This window comes from Callionymus lyra, chromosome 1 (assembly GCF_982586985.1).
Source record: "Callionymus lyra chromosome 1, fCalLyr1.hap1.1, whole genome shotgun sequence".
NCBI lineage: Eukaryota > Metazoa > Chordata > Actinopteri > Syngnathiformes > Callionymidae > Callionymus > Callionymus lyra.
In genome coordinates, this window is record NC_141818.1 from 1611387 (window position 1) to 1628337 (window position 16951).

Sequence of the window (16951 nt, forward strand, 5' to 3'; positions counted from 1 at the left end):
TTTACATAGTCATGTGAAAATGTGAAGAGAAGTGTTCAAAAGGCATGATGGGAGTTCACTGTTTTGTTGGTACCAAGTAAGGTGGTTGTGGTAATTAGTGTGTCCCGGTTCTTTGGTGGTACTTAAGTTTATCTGCTGTTTTTAATAAATGATCCGTTTTTGTAACAAAGCGAACAAATCTCGATATATATTTGCACAGAAACTAATATAGGAAACAGACCACGGAATACATGCCCTTGAACTCTAATGCGTCATTTGGAACTCTCTTGAACTCCCTTGACCTGGATGAAGAGGAACCGACTCGGATATCTCTGGACCACTGAATACACTGAACTATCTAACTCGTGAAGACTGTGGTGTTTACCTCGGCGGATGCTTCGTCGCAGCTTCCCGCAGAAGGGGTCCACCTTCAGGATTTCCTCTCCGTTGGCAGTCTGGCTCGGACTCTGGTCCGGAGACATGGGGACCGGGGGAGGCTGGTCCTGCACCTGCTTGGAGTTACCGGGAGGAGGCGAGGTGGACGAGGGAGGCGACGAGGGCGTGGGGGTCTGCGGGGTCTGGGCCGACGTGGGGCTGCTGGCCGCGGACTGGGACGCCGCATGGTTGCCCGCCGGATTGCCCAGAGGACTGGTCAGGTCCAGACCTCCCACTCGGGCGGTGACCGGGGAGTGGAGGGACAGCTTACGCGTCCTGACGGGGGAGGAGGTCCGGGAGTGGATGGAGTCGGGGGGCGGGGAGGAGAACTTGCGGCAGAGACGGGGGGATTTGTCGTTGGCGTGCTCGCCGGCTCGGTTGTTCTGGTTGGTAGCGAAGAAAAGCTCCAAGGACCTGTGGAAGTGAAGCCACATCAATAAGGGATATTAAAAAACCAATAAAGAGAGAGAGGAGCGGAGGGACGTGTGCGGCAGTTTCCCGTTTCTACCAAAAGTCCAATTAGCTTCTCCAGTCCTGTCGGATCCGTTTTTATTTCAGGGGTTATTAAGGATAACCTGAGACGTTTCGTTTCTGTTGCATTACAAACTGGCTCCTAATGAGAACGTTCAGGTTTGGCTACAGTCTTGAGTTTGAGGTTAAACTCTTGAGCTTATGAAGCGGTTTGAAGACATGTCGAACCTCGCTAGATAAATAATTCTATCGTGACAAAAATAGGGGTGAAAAACATGATTTGAAAAAATGGAAACAGTGTTTTTTCATTTGTTTTCATTTCATTTACTACATTTTATTTTAGAATAAAATACTTAATTTGTTTTGAATAAAAAATGAAATACGATAATTTGTTTATGGAAAGATAGATTTTTCTTTCATTATTAAATTTTTTTTTTTTTTTTAATTTTTATTTAATAGGCGAGGAAATAAAACATTGCAATAAGAAATAAATGGTTAAATTCAATTATTATTCTTCCATAGAGTCAAGTTACAAAATGCACTTCAATCTATTTTAGATTATTCAAATGTACATTTTTAAACATGAATGTTTTGTATGGAAATTATTTATTTTTGGAAAAAACAAATTTCTCACTATGTCAGACTAATGAGAAAAGGTTACATTTAAAGAAAAAATTAAGTTGTTGGTTTATTTTACATTTACAAATGTATTTATTTATTCATTTTGTCTGAGATTTGTAAATTTATGCTCCGAACTAGTTGTGTGGCTGTTTGTATTTCTTTAATGGCATAATGTTGACTGTACTTCAAAAAATGAAAAATAAAAAATAACCAAAAGTGTAAACAAAATTCTCCTTTAAAAATGTTGGATTAATTTTATTGATAAAATAATGCACTTGATACAGATTTCAGAGTGTAATTTCTTAGATTAGATTCTTATTCAAGCTAGTCTTACATGATCTTGTTTATTATTTTTGAATGTGGCGTCAGATTTTACGTGATTTATATGCTCTTTTTGGTAGTTAGAGTCCATACAGCGTAACTTTACCACCACATAACAAATAACGTAGAAGAGGCATTTGTGTCGCATAGAAAGAGAAAACCAATCATTTGATTTTCTGTTGAATGGTTTATTACTGTCGGGGAAATGTTTTAAATATAAAATACTCGGTTATGTTAAGATTTGGCTACGTTTTCTTGAAAATCGTACATCTTTGAAGGAACTTTCACACTAAATGCTACACGCTAGCAGGGCGTAGCTAAAAAGCTAACAGTGCTAGCTTGTTGGTTCCAAGTAGGCGGAGACGATGGATGCCGACGATACGAGTCAAAGCGGAATTTGTTTGTCGATGGAGAAAAAACAAAGAGATCATTCGGATGAAGTTTGAGTCTCAGAGAATGAAAAGACGATTACGTTTTTAAGCGAAGGAACTTCGATGCTACTTGCTAGCTTAGCTAAAAGCTAACAGTGCTAACCAAAGCAACTCTTTGTAAATATTGAAAACGTATTAATTACAAAAAAAGGGGGATTATGTCAATTTTGTTACGTTTCTTTAGCAGGTTTAACATCAAAACATCTTGACTCAGATTTTGTTTTTTTGTAGATATTCCTTGTGTTTCATCTGATTTATATCATTGAATTACTACGTTCATAATGTGAGAATATATTGATAATATGATTAAATAGAGGAGAAACATTAGTGTCAACATGCAAATATTAACTTGTGGCTTGAGCTCCGGGTCACAGAGAAGAATCGAGCATTCAGGGTCAGAAAGAGAAGAAGAAGAAGAAGAAACATGCGGAGAGAAGATGGAGCCGACATGCTCAAAGTCATGCATCAGAGTCAGGAGAAGGAGATTTTTTTTTTGATTTTTGAAAAAAACTTTATTTTTCAGTTTCTTTCAACAAGAGACACTTGTCACACAATCCTTTGTCCAGACAGAAAGACGCGTCATGAAATAAATAAATTAAAACACAGAGTTAAAAGAGAGCTTTCCCCCATTCACTGAACACACAGCTGTCGTGCAGCACCAAACATTTTCAAACTCTGCCAGCGTGTTCATCAGGCCATGGTATCTAAAATCAATTTGTATCCTGGCTTTTATCAGTGAGCGAAACATGTCTCTTAGTCCAAGGCCTGCCTCCCCCTCCATCTGATTTTTCCTTGTTTTGTAGATTGCCATCTTCGCCTGCCCCACCACATAATTTAAAAGACACCATTTCTTTGAATCTTTTTTTTTATATCCAGCACCACCAATAAAAGCAGCCTCCGACCACACCTCTCCACACATTAAAAACACAGCTTTTAAAATGTGGAATAAAACAATGAGTCTGTGACAATCAAGATAGCAGTGAATCAGGGTTTCAGCTTGGTCACAGAAAGGACAAGTCTCTAAAACAGTGGGGTTGATTTTAGAAATAAAAACATTGACGGCCAGCGCCCCCTGCAGGATCCTCCACTACAGGTCTCCTGTCCTCTTGTTGAGTGGAGGCTTGTAGAAAAGCCTCCAGACTGGCGCCCGGCCCTGCAGCCTCTCTCTCCATACTGTGTCCCTGTTGGTGCTCAGTTTTCTCTTCTGTGTAGCCACCACAGTATTTATATACTGTTTTCCCCGACAGCAGTTGTAAATCCACCAAGGACTTAGAGGTGCCCATTGTTTTGCCCAGCCCGCTCTGGTCCACGGACAGACTGAGGTCTGGGAACGGATCTCTCTGGTCCGGTACCTCCGCCCCGCTGCTGTACTCCCTCAGCATCTCATGCTCCTCTGCGCTCAGCCTGTTGCTCCACTGGTTCAGGATGTGTCTGGTGTGCCGGCTGGACCTCAGGCCCAGGAGAGAGGCCACAGCCTGCGTGTTGTGCAGCCCGGGCCCTGCCACGTCCACCACCTGCCTCAGCCTGACCGTCCCCGTGGAGCGAAGGCGCAGGGTGAGGCCAGGGCTGCTGCCATCTTGTATGTCCAGCCGGGCCCCGCACACTAGGGGCTCCTCCAGGAGCCAGAAGAGAGAGGCTGCAGGCCCCAGTCTGTCCCATTTAAAAAGTGTCCACGCTTTAAAAACACCATGATAAAAAGGAGGCAAGTTACACGCACGATAAAAAACACAATTCAATAAAAACAAAGACTTGTCTAAAACGAGGTCTGCTATCCTCCTTAAAATGATGCTTGTGACCTGCCTCCAGACGACATCATCACAGCAGGAAAGGTAACGCTGTACAAACTGCAGCCTGAAAGCTGCTGCCCTGCTCTCCAGGTGTATTAAGCCCTGCCCCCCCTCTTCTTTTGGCAGGTACAGTACACTCTGGGGAACCCAATGCAGCTTATCCCAGAAAAAGTTCAAGAGGACTATTTGAATTTTTTGCAGCAGCCCAGCAGGGGGTTCTAGGCACTTGAGCCTGTGCCACAGGGTGGACGCTACCAGGTTGTTAATGACGAGAACCCTCCCTCTGTATGACATGTGGGGAAGCAGCCACCTCCACTTTGCCAGCTTCCCCTCCACCTTTTCTATCACACCCTCCCAGTTCTTTTTTTCAGTTTGTTCATCCCCCAGATGAACCCCCAGGTATCTGAAGCCTCCCCTCTTCCAGGTCAGCCCCCCCGGCAGCTGAGGCAGACCAGCAGCCCACTTCCCAACTGCCAGCGCCTCGCTCTTTGCCCAATTCACCTTGGCAGCTGAGAGTTTTCCAAAGATTTCAACAATTTTACCCAGTTTTTCAATGTCATCTTGATTTTTTATAAAAATGATGATGTCATCTGCGTAGGCTGATGATATAAAATTTGTACTGATGTCAGGTAAAAACAAGCCGTCAATAAAACCACGAACATTTTGCAACATTGGTTCTATGGACAGTGAATACAACATACCTGACATGGCGCAGCCTTGTCTAATACCTCTTTGTACCTTAAAAGGTTTGCATAGACCACCATTTATCTTCAGCACACCCTCAATGCTCTCGTACAGGACTTTTATATTAGCTATCAGACCTGGGTTGAGGCCGTACCTTTGTAAAACTTTCCAAAGGTAGCGGTGCTCAACCCGATCAAAAGCCTTTTCCTGGTCTAACGACACCAGACCAGCATCTAAGCCCAAGGAACCGGAGGCTTCCAAAATATCTCTAATTAATGACACATTGTCAACAATAGACCTGCCAGGCACACAGTAAGTCTGAGTTCGGTGGATGAGCTGCCCCATCACTTTCTTCAGCCGGTTGGCCAGGGCTTTGGACAGCAGCTTGTAGTCAGAGCACAGCAGTGAGACGGGTCGCCAGTTCTTTATCTGCTGCAGGTCTCCCTTCTTAGGCAGCAGCGTCAGCACTGCCCTCCTGCAGCTCTGGGGGAGAGAGAGCTCTTCAAAACTCTCGGAGAAGACCCCCAGCAAATCGTCTTTCAGCTCAGTCCAGAAAGCCTTATAAAACTCTGACGGCAGACCATCTATGCCGGGGGCCTTACCCCCCTGCACACTCTGCAAGGCCGCGAATAGCTCCGCCTCAGTCAGGGGCCCCTCCAGTTCTTTGTTGGTCTCTTCTGACACTGTGGGCAGGTCTCGACAGAATGTGTTAAAAGCAGCATCGTCCTCCTGGTACTCACTGCTGTAAAGCTTCACAAAGAACTCCACCACTCTGCTCCTGATGGCTGCAGTGTGTGTGAGCGTCTGTGCATCCTCTGCCTGCAGCGAGTGCATCTGCCTGCTCTGTCCATTCCTCTGCTCCAGGCCGAAGAAAAACTTGGAGGGGGAATCCATTAGCGCAGCACTCTGGAAACGAGACCGGACTAGCGCCCCCTGCGCTCTGACGTCCAGCAGGTCTGCCAGCACGGCTTTTTTGGACTTGAGGTTTTCAATACGACCTTCATCTGCTGTGGACTGTGAGGAACTCTGCAGCTCCACTATATCTACCTCCAGATCTTTGATAGACTTGGCCATATCACGAGAAACATTGAGAGTGTGCTGCTGACAAAGCTGCTTTATCTGTACTTTGCCATGGTCCCACCATTGTTTCAAACAACTAAAATCCCCCTTCCTCTCTCTAAAACCTCTCCAAAAATAAATAAAAACCTCTCTAAAATGTGCATCTAAAAGCAAAGTGGTGTTAAAATGCCAGTAGGCAGACTTACTCTTAAGATTTTTAATAAAAACCTCACATAAAACCATGGAATGGTCCGAGAAACCCACTGGACATATACTACACCTCTTAAAGATGCTCAAGTGCTGCGTAAAACAATAAAACCTGTCTAACCTCGCTAAAGATAAAACACGTTCTCTGCTGTGGACCCAAGTGTACTGTCTTATATTGTGGTGGATTTTTCTCCATACGTCACTCAGACTGTGAGTGTTTATGAGAGTTAGCATCGCCTTCTGAGAAGGTGCATGTGGTTCTGGGTGGTTTCTATCACATGTATGATTTGCTGTGCAGTTAAAATCCCCTCCTAAAAACAAATAGTCCTCTGGCTCACACTGCTTTAGAACTAAACTGAGTTCGTTTAAAAAGAGAACTCTGCCAGGGCCAGAAATAGGGGCATACACATTAATAAAAACAATATTAAAACGCTCATACTGTGCTTTTACCACAAGCAATCTCCCCTGCACTCGCTCCTCCACCACATGAGAGACCGGACTAAAATCTCTTGAAAAAAGGAGAGCCACCCCTGCACTAGTGCTGTTAAAATGGCTTAAAATGACCTGCCCGTCAAACTCCCTCCTCCAGTCTGTTTCATTCAAAACATCACTATGGGTCTCTTGTAACATCATAACATTCATTTTTTTCAATTTAAACGTCTCAAAAATGCAAGCCCTCTTCTTCACATCTCTCGCTCCATTGACATTGAGCGTGGAAAGTTTAAAGTGACTCATTAAGACAGCTGTTAAAAGACACACTGCTTTATATACTCTGTGAGACGCTATCATTTAGCTGTTTTCTTATTTTCTTTCCCATTGTCTTCAGCCTGTAATATTCTGTGTCAGTGAACCCTCCTTCCCCTCTCATTCTCATCTGAGATTCTACAGAGAGCAACAGCAATTGTACATCTGCAAAGTATTCTTTATACTGGGGATTCCTCATGTTTTTCGTCTCTTGCAAAAAAGCACTTATGCTCTTTACTGAGTACATTTCTTCTAGCTGTGAAGCAGAAGGAATTTGTGAGTCAGTGAGGGGCTGAGAGTCTGTGCCACAGTCCTCCATCTCCTCTTCCTCTTCACTAGACTCCTTCTCCTCATCACTGCATTCTGAGTCGGTCTGTTCCTCCTGCTCCCCACTGGCTGCTTGTTTTTTTGCCTTAGAGCCACATGTTTCCACCTGTTTTCTTTTTAGATGGGGAGCCTTATACAGGTTGTCTTCCTCCTCCATCACCTCATCCTCACTGTCATGCTCTGCTGCAGCAGAGATGAGTTCAGTCACTACACTCCCTGCTTGTTCTGTGGTAATATTGTTCCCCTCCTCCTGAACAATACACTCACTCTGTTTGTCACTGTTAACAGTTTCAACACACACATTTGTATCAACAACTCTTTGAGTTGCATGTTTTGGGCTCTCACCACACTGTATTTTTGTTGCAACATTTTCTGTCTCAGTGTTTACATTGTTTGGCAGGTTACTCTCCACATTTGTGAGCTCCTGCGCTACAGTGTGTGTTGAAGAGCCGGCTGTAGGCTCAGCTGCTGGTGCCACAGCAGGCTCAGCCCGCCTTCCAGGGGCTTTTTCTGGGCAAGCTCGCACCAAATGTCCCTCCTTGCCGCAGGCAAAGCACTTCAGGGTCCCGGAATTAACAAAGACTGCATAGTCAAAGTCTTCAACTTTTAAATTGAAAACTAAATTCAGTTCACAGTCTTTTTTGTGTAGAATCATATGTACTTGCCGTCTATGGGATACGACATGTCGCAGCAGGGGGGACTTGCATCCCGATGGCAGCTTCCTTATCGCCGAGACGATCTTCCCGTGTCTCGACAGCTCCCTGAGCAGGATCTCGTCTCCAATGAATGGCGGGATGTTGGAGATTGTAATCCGCGTTGCCGGTGTTGTGAGCGGGGACACGGAAACAAACGAATCCTTCACAATTACTCCTTTCTCCACCACCTTGTTAGCCTTGGCCACACTGTCCACAAAGATCACGACCGCTCCGTTCATCCGCGCCGCGGATCTTATGCTGCTGTGCCCGATTATATCCGCCACTGCAAGGCTACAGTCTTCCACCGAGCACGGGAAAGTGGTGGCGATTTTAAAGCCGTGCATTCGGCTTAGTTCCCCGAAAGCAACCATGCTCCCGGGCCCTGGCGCACCGACCAGCAGCCGCTGGTCGATCGCGTGAAAAAAAGCACCAAACAAAAAATTAAGTCCAAAAAAACATCGAAAAACACCACCAAAAACGTTCGCCCAACTATATTTACAAAAGAAACAAAAAGAAACTATGAGAAAAGTTTTCAAAACTCCTCACAATCCGCTCTCCGCAAACCCACTCCTTCCGCTCAGAGAGAGATACTTAAATTGTTGTTGCAATTTAACGTCCGTCCACTAGATGGCAGCGGTCATTACATCCTCCACAGATAAAGACAACAATAAAATCCTTACTGAGGACAAGAGGATACAGTGACTCCAGCAGCCTTTAAAGCTGATGTTTGGACATATTTTGGTTTGAAAACAAATGAAAGCAGTTACGACTTCGTGATATTTACTCTGTTTATTTGGCTTCGTGATTATAAACTTTGGTAATTTGAGCGTAAATCTAACCAATCACAGAAGGAAACACACAATGTTAACCAATCAGAAGCAACTTGGGAAGGTCTTTGTGTCGGTGACTATCTTTCATAACACAACAGTCAACTGAACAAATGAGCTGCACTTTAATCTATTGTATCTATTGATTTATTTATTGTTATTATTAATATTTTATTCAACAATTGATTGTAGATTTCACTAAGTTTATATGTTTTGGATCAAATAAAATGGCAGGTTTAAGACGCGAATACTTAATTGATTGCCGAATACATCTTCTAAAAATAATATTGATTTTTAAAACCTCATATTTTAGCTAAGACGAATATGAGTCGTTGTCCAGGACGACAGATTTATGATGCTAAATAAATAGCAACAAAAACAAGTGTATTCATGTGTTGGTTCAAAATGAAAGTAGGTCAATGTGACCGATAAGTGTTGAAGATATTAAGATAAGATAAGGGACAGAACTGATGGATGCCAACGACACGAGTAAGACTGGAATTATTTTGATGGAAAAACAAACACAGAGATCAGTCGGACGAGTTGAGCGTCAAACGATGAAAAGATTATTTTTAAATTAATCCTCCTACTTCCTGTTAGGTGACATTTTTTTGTTCCGTGACTTGAACTATGTTTTGTTTCCTTGTGTGATTGAATTTGACTCCTTGATACAATAGATAGAAACTATTAATTCATTAATGTATTCATTTACAACGTTGTGTTACCCTTGTTAGCTTAGCTTAGCATTCATTCTGCGGGGAATGTAGCACCCCCGTAACACTTATTATCTCAATATATTTAAAAGTGAGAATCTCAATTCAATGAATCTACCAATAAATAACAAATGAAATATCAAAGACATTTAACGGCAAGAAAACATTGAAATACTGTATATAAATAAATGTCTCAAAGATGCTCTTGTTATATATATGATGGTGGAACTCAAACCAAAATGGCTGCCGTGAACATTTTCACACACAGTGTGTTAGCATTGAGACGTGTGGGCACACACACACACACACATGGATACACACACACACACAGACACACACAGAGACACACACACACACACACACACATACACACACATACATACATGGATACACATGGAAACACACACACAATGTTACAAACACAAAGGCACACACACAGAGACACACACACTTGGATACACACAGACACACAAACAGATACGCATATACAGTACATTTACGCATGGATTCACACACAAAGACACACACAAGTGGATACACACATGGATACAAACACAGACACACACACACATGGTTACACACACTTAGATACACACAGACACACACAAATGTATACACACACACATGGATACACACACACAGAGACACACACTTTTATACACACATAGAGACACACACTTGGATACATGCACACATGTGGATACACACTAACAGACACAAGGATACACATACACAGAGACAAATGGATACACTCACACACACATGGATACACACACAGACACACTTGGATATAGACGCACAGACACACATGGATACACACACACAGATACGGATGGATATACACACACAGACACACACAGACACACACACACTGACACACATGGATACACACACAGACACACATGGATACACACACAGACACACATGGACACACACACACACACACACAGGCATGCATGGATATACACACACAGACACACATGGATACACACACAGACACACACATGGATACACACACACAGACACACATGGATACACACACACACACATGGATACACACACAGACACACATGGACACACACACACACACAGACATGCATGGATATACACGCACAGACACACATGTATATACACACACACACACATGGATACACACACACAGACACACATGGCTATACACACACAGAAATACACACACACACACATGGATACTCTCAAACACACAGACACACACACCCCCACACACGCACACACACACACACACACACACACACACACACACGGATACACACACAGACACACATGGATACACACACACAGAAACACACACACACACACACACACACACACACACATGGACACACACACAGACATACATGGATATACACGCACAGACACACACACACACAGACACACATGGATACACACACACACACAGACACACACACAGACACACACACAGACACGCACACCTAAATCATTTGCTAAGTGTAAAAAAACCCTCAAAACTTGCAACAACCATGTTGTGCGTCATCTCTTGATTGAGAAAATAGTCGCACAAATAAGAGAACTAACTTGTGTTCACCAAACAAAATGGCCGCCGTGAGTGACGTTATCGTGCGTGTTAGCGACGAGACGTCTGTGTACCTGATAGGGATGGAAGAAAAGGGCTTCTTGTAGATGTCGGCCAGCTTGTCCATGACGACGGTCGCCGTGGTGAAGATCCTGTAGGTGTGCAGGAAGGTGTTGAGGAAGTCGATGGACAGGAAGCGCAGGTCGGTCAGCCTCTCCAGCAGACGCTCCACGCTGGCGTAGCGGATCTGCGGGACCTTGCAGGAGTTGAGCGTCTTGCTGAAGCAAATGTCAACATCATCTTTATGGAGACGCACATCGGATCTGATGGATACACGTTTACAAAAAAACACACACACAACGAAGCATGGGTGACTGCTGCACTGCTCGGCAAGAAAAGAGTGTCACGAAAAAACAACCGTCGAAAAAGGATAAACAGGATTCCTCCCCGAAGAAGCCACGATAAAAAGGAACCGTCGGTTGAGAAGAAGGCAACAGAAGCAGGAGGAGGATCACTACAGTCCTGGGGTTGGAGAGAGAAGACGCAACACTTACTTGATCATGTGAGGAACCGTGACTTTAGAGTTCTCCTCGAACACGCTGGTCATCAGGCCGTTGCAGCGGATGTTGTCGATGCACTGGAGAGTCAAAGTAGCATTTCATCATCAGTGTGTGTGTCTTTGTGTGTCTGTGTGTGTTTGTGTGTGTTTGTGTGTGTTTGTGTGTTTGTGTGTGTGTCTGTGTGTGTTTGTGTGTGTTTGTGTGTGTGTGTGTGTTTGTGTGTGTTTGTGTGTGTTTGTGTGTTTGTGTGTGTGTCTGTGTGTGTTTGTGTGTGTTTGTGTGTGTGTGTGTGTTTGTGTGTGTGTCTGTGTGTGTTTGTGTGTGTGTCTGTGTGTTTGTGTATGTGTGTATTTGTGTGTGTTTGTGTCTGTGTGTGTTTGTGTGTCTGTGTGTGTTTGTGTGTGTCTGTGTTTGTGTGTGTGTTTGTATCCTTCTGTGAGTCTGTGTGTTTGCATCTGTCTGTGTGTTTGTGTTTGTGTGTGTCTGTGTGTGTTTGTATACTTCTGTGTGTGCTTTTGTATCCTTCTGTGTGTGTGTTCATGTGTGTTTGTATCTGTCTTTGCGTGTGTGTGTGTCCATGTGTGTTTGTATCTGTCTGTGTGTCTGTGTGTGTTTGTATCTGTGTGTGTGTCCATGTGTGTTTGTATCTGTCTGTGTGTGTTTGTATCTGTGTGTGTGTCCATGTGTGTTTGTATCTGTCTGTGCGTGTGTCCATGTGTGTTTGTATCTGTGTGTGTGTCTGTGTGTGTCTATGTGTGTTTGAATCTGTCTGTGTGTCCATTTGTGTTTGTATCCGTCTATGTGTGTCCATGTGTGTTTGTATCTGTGTGTGTGTCTGTGTGTGTCTATGTGTGTTTGTATCTGTCTGTGTGTGTCCATGTGTGTTTGTATCTGTGTGTGTGTCTGTGTGTGTCCATGTGTGTTTGTATCTGTGTGTGTGTCTGTGTGTGTCTATGTGTGTTTGTATCTGTCTGTGTGTGTCCATTTGTGTTTGTATCCGTCTATGTGTGTCCATGTGTGTTTGTATCTGTGTGTGTGTCTGTGTGTGTCTATGTGTGTTTGTATCTGTCTGTGTGTGTCCATGTGTGTTTGTATCTGTGTGTGTGTCTGTGTGTGTCCATGTGTGTTTGTATCTGTGTGTGTGTTTGTGTGTGTCTGTGTGTTTGTATCGGTCTGTGTGTGTCCATTTGTGTTTGTATCCGTCTGTGTGTGTCCATGTGTGTTTGTATCTGTGTGTGTGTCTGTGTGTGTCTGTGTGTTTGTATCGGTCTGTGTGTGTCCATTTGTGTTTGTATCCGTCTGTGTGTGTCCATGTGTGTTTGTATCTGTGTGTGTGTGTCTGTGTGTGTCTGTGTGTGTTTGTATCCGTCTGTGTTGTGATTGTTTACTGCAACCTTACTTCTTTGTCGTGGACGCGTCAGAGGAAGGAGACGCACCAGTCTGACCATGAATCATGTTTATTAAAGATCAGTTACAAGAAGACATTCATCGTCAGTAAGAATCTAAAGCTGGACAATCAAGTCGAGTCACATGACGTCACTGTGTCTTCACTGCAGCACAAACAACCAACAAACGTTCTCAGAGACTTTCATCCAAACATTGAAGCTTCACTTAATGATGTGACGACAATCTCACTGTCGTCTACTTTAACTACACAATCTCACTGTCGTCTACTTTAACTACACAATCTCACTGTCGTCTACTTTAACTACACAATCTCACTGTCGTCTACTTTAACTACACAATCTCACTGTCGCCTACTTTAACCACACAATCTCACTGTTGTCTACTTCAGCTTCACAAACTCACACGAGGTCCAAACACTGACTCCAGCATGTAGAGGTCGAGAGAACTTGGTCTGGACTCTGTGGAGGAGAGTCATGGTCTCAGAGACGCTGTAGAAGGACAGAAGACCAGCAGAGTGATCCAGGTACACCCCCACTGTGGAGGGTCTGACACTGGAGACTTTAGTTCTGACCTTGTTGTGTCTAAATGAACAACCAGAGTTTTCACTATATACATGCCAAGATTTGTCATTATTTCCAAAACAACTTTCTTCTCCTGATCTGCTGATGTTCTTGTATGAAACTGCTACTATAACATCTTCTGTTATCTTCACCTCCCAGTAACAACGTCCAGTCAAAGACTCTTGACTCAAGACCTGACGATATTTAATGAATCTGTCTGGATGATCAGGACGAGACTGATCTTTACTCATAAATGTCACTTTCTTGTTTCCTTCAGACAACATCAACCTTGAGTTTGCAGTATTTGGATCCAGAGTGATGTCCTGTGAGTATGTGAGGAACTGCTCTCTCTCTGGATGGACCATCAGTGAGATGTTGGTCCACATGTCTCTCAGAAGGTCCTGGAGTTGGTCTCTCCAGGCTGACATGAAGGCTGACACTTCTTCAAAGTGACGGTGAGTTTGCTCAAGGGTCGTGGAGGAGGTCGTGTCTTCACTGACCTCTGAGAGTGAGGTCAGGTTCTTGAAGAAGACGGTGTGACTGTCGGTGAGTGACAGCTGCTGCAGCTCAGCATCTTTCTTCTTCAGCTCAGAGATCTTCTGCTCCAGCTGCTCCTTAAGTCCTCGGACTCGAGCGGCTTCAGTCTCCTGCTGAGATCTGATCTTCTGCTCCACATCACACTTTCTTCTCTGGAGCATCTGGATCATCTGGTCCAGGGTCTCCTGACTGATCTTCAGTGCTTTATCAGCGGAGAGTCTGCTGTTCTTCTCCTCCTGCTGGAACAGCTTCAGGTCCTCCTCTGTCTTCTGGATCATCTGCTGGATCCTTCCTCGACTCTGATCCACGTCTTTCTCTCGCTCCCTCCTCTCTGCTGCCGCCGAGACCATGTCATGATCTTTGTGTTGGTCCACAGCACAGAGGTGACAGATGAGCTGCTGATCAGAACGACAGAACATCTTCTTCTCCTCCTCGTGTTGAGGGCAGATCATCTCCTGGAGCTGCTTGGACGGCTGGACCAGCTTGTGTCTCCTGTAGGCCGGAGCTACTAGATGAGGCTGGAGGTGAAGGTCACAGTAGGAGACCAGACACATCAGACAGGACTTGATGGCTTTCATCTTCCTCCCAGTGCAGACGTCACAGACCACATCTTCAGGTCCAGCATAGCAGAGGTTCTCAGCTGCTCCAGTCTTCTTCAGCTCCTCCACTAACTCTGCTAACACAGTGTTCTTCTGCAGGTAAGGTCTTGGTGTGAAGCTCCGTCTGCACTGAGGACAATCGTAGATGTACTTGTCCTTCCAGTGACCTTCAAGACAGATCTTACAGTAGTTGTGTCCACAGGGAAGAGAGACTGGATCCTTCAGTAGATCCGGACAGATGGAACAAGAGAAAGATTCTCTCTTCAGATCAACTCTAGTCTCCATGTCTGTGCGACTGAAACACTCCCTTCACAGGTCAACACTTTTATGCTCTCAGTCACCTGTTGACGTAACAATCTGGTCCAACCTGTGGACTCACCTGATCGTTCTTGACAATGACCTCGACACACCTTGATTCTGTCTCACACCCATACAAATATGTTTGTGTCTCCGTGTGTGTGATTCTAAATGTCTGCATGTGTGTGTATCTACGTGCAAGTGTGTGTGTGCGTGTGTTCATTTGTGCATGTGTATGTCTTAGTGCATGAGTGTGTCTACGTGTGAATGTGTGTAAATGTGTGTAAATGTGTGTAAATGTCTAAGTTAGTGTTTATGCTTATGTCTGAACAAATATGTTCGTCTGCCTCAATGAATTATGGATCTTCTCCATGTCTTGTGTTTGCGTATCTTTGTGTGTTTGTGTCTATGTGTGTGTGTGTGTGTGTGTGTGTGTGTGTGTGTGTGTGTGTGTGTGTGTGTGTGTGTATGTTTGTCAATGCACATGTTTTTCTTAATGCATGTGTGTGTCTTGATGAATGTGTGTCTTTGTGTGTGTGTGTGTATATATGCGTGAATGTGTCTATGTATTTGTGTCAACATGCTTGTGTGTGTGTGTGTGTGTGTGTGTGTGTCTATGTGTGTGTGTGTGTGTGTATCGACATGTGTGTGTGTCTATTTGCGTGCAGGTTTATGTGTGTCTTGGTGTGTTTATATGTGTGTACGTATTTCGGTGTGTGTGTCTCCTTGTCTGTGTGTGTGTGTGTATGTCTACATGTTCGTGTGTCTACATTTGTGCTAGTGGTGTGTTTCTACTTGCCAGTTGTGTCTATTTGAGTGTGTGTGTGTGTGTATAGCTGTGTGTGTGTCTGTCTCTGTGTTTGTGTATCTGTGTGTGTGCGTGCGTGTCTGTGCATGCATATGTGTTAGTTTATCAATGTGTGTGTGTGTGTGTGTGCGTGCGTGCGTGTCTGTACATTTGCATGCATGTGTGTTAGTTTATCAATGTGTGTGTGTGTGTGTGTGTGTGCGTGCGTGTCTGTACATTTGCATGCATGTGTGTTAGTTTATCAATGTGTGTGTGTGTGTGTCGGGGTGTGTGTGTATATTTGATTGATTGATTGAGTGTGCGTCTTTGTCCTTGTGTCTCTACATAGTGCTGGTGGTGTGTGTCTATTGTGTGTCTGTGTGCATTTGTGTGTGTCTAATCGTGTGTCTCTGTCAGATCTTAAATATTTGATCAATGATATCAATAATTGTTGTGTTATTTTCAGTCTAACTGTTCAGTTTGTGTGTGATGTTTTAGTTGAATGTGTGGAGAAGGTCTTAGTTGGTCACCTGGCTGATGTCACTGGTCCACGCCGCCTTCTCCTGCCGCGACGGCGCCAGCAGGACGACGGTGAATGCGGGCGAGTCGGTCGGTTCCACCACCAGCTTGAAGTCCAGCTGACCGAACACCTGAGCGCCTCCTTTACCTGAGCGGCAGAAAGATCCCTTTAGAACATGAGTTAGTACTTTTTTACTGCCTCCATTGAAAAATTATAATTTATTAAAATACCTTTTTTTCATTGGTTTTCAAATTATTTTTACACTAGTAAGAGCATTTGATCTTTTGTTTTAGTTTTTCTTCTGTAAATGTAAATATAAATCATTATTATAATAAAGTCCTTTTGGCGAATATTTACTTTCAAAATACATTTAATTTGGATCAAATCAAGGCTTTGATATGATAAGAAAAAATCAGAAAATTCATTTTAAAAAGGAAAGAAAAAAAAAGTTTTGTCATTTTATGATTTTAAATAATTAGATATAGAAACACTATCTGTGTTACAAGTAAGTAATAGTTATTTGTAAAACGCCTTTATGTGTGTGTAGGTGTGTATAAGTGTGTGTGTGTTTGTGTGTAGGTGTGTGTGTACAAGGGTTTTTATTTGAATGTGTTTAGCTGTGTGTGTATGTGTAGGTGTTAAGGTGTGTGTGTGTACTTGTGTGAATGTGTGTGTGCATACTTGTGTGTGTGTGTGTGTAGGCATGTTTGTGTAGGTGTGTGTATGTGTCTGTTTAGGTGTGTTTATGTTTGTGTGTGTGCATACTTGTGTGTATTCTTAGGTGTGTGTAGGTATGAGTAGGTGTTCGTG

The 16951-nt window shown here is 43.8% G+C and overlaps 2 protein-coding genes across 2 annotated transcripts in view; both read right to left on the reverse strand.

Annotated features, from left to right (window-relative positions):
* The window catches only part of LOC148087353 (ras-specific guanine nucleotide-releasing factor 2-like), a 34998-nt gene that overhangs the window by 4752 nt on the left and 13295 nt on the right, over positions 1-16951 (reverse strand). Inside the window, exons 7-10 of the mRNA XM_087786213.1 lie at positions 16152-16288; positions 11429-11511; positions 10949-11197; positions 365-828 (exon numbers count right to left, since the gene is read on the reverse strand). Coding sequence (XP_087642339.1) covers positions 365-828; positions 10949-11197; positions 11429-11511; positions 16152-16288 — 933 coding nt within the window. The remainder of the gene's footprint in view (positions 1-364; positions 829-10948; positions 11198-11428; positions 11512-16151; positions 16289-16951) is intronic.
* LOC148087354 (tripartite motif-containing protein 16-like) lies at positions 12874-16145 on the reverse strand. Its single transcript, XM_087787450.1, has one exon. It carries the CDS (start codon positions 14820-14822, stop codon positions 13221-13223), a length of 1602 nt encoding a protein of 533 aa, XP_087643576.1. The 5' UTR covers positions 14823-16145; the 3' UTR covers positions 12874-13220.

Bases quoted from the DNA above. Each gene is read 5' to 3' on its own strand.
- LOC148087354 (XM_087787450.1), bottom strand. From the start codon at position 14,822: ATGGAGACTAGAGTTGATCTGAAGAGAGAATCTTTCTCTTGTTCCATC.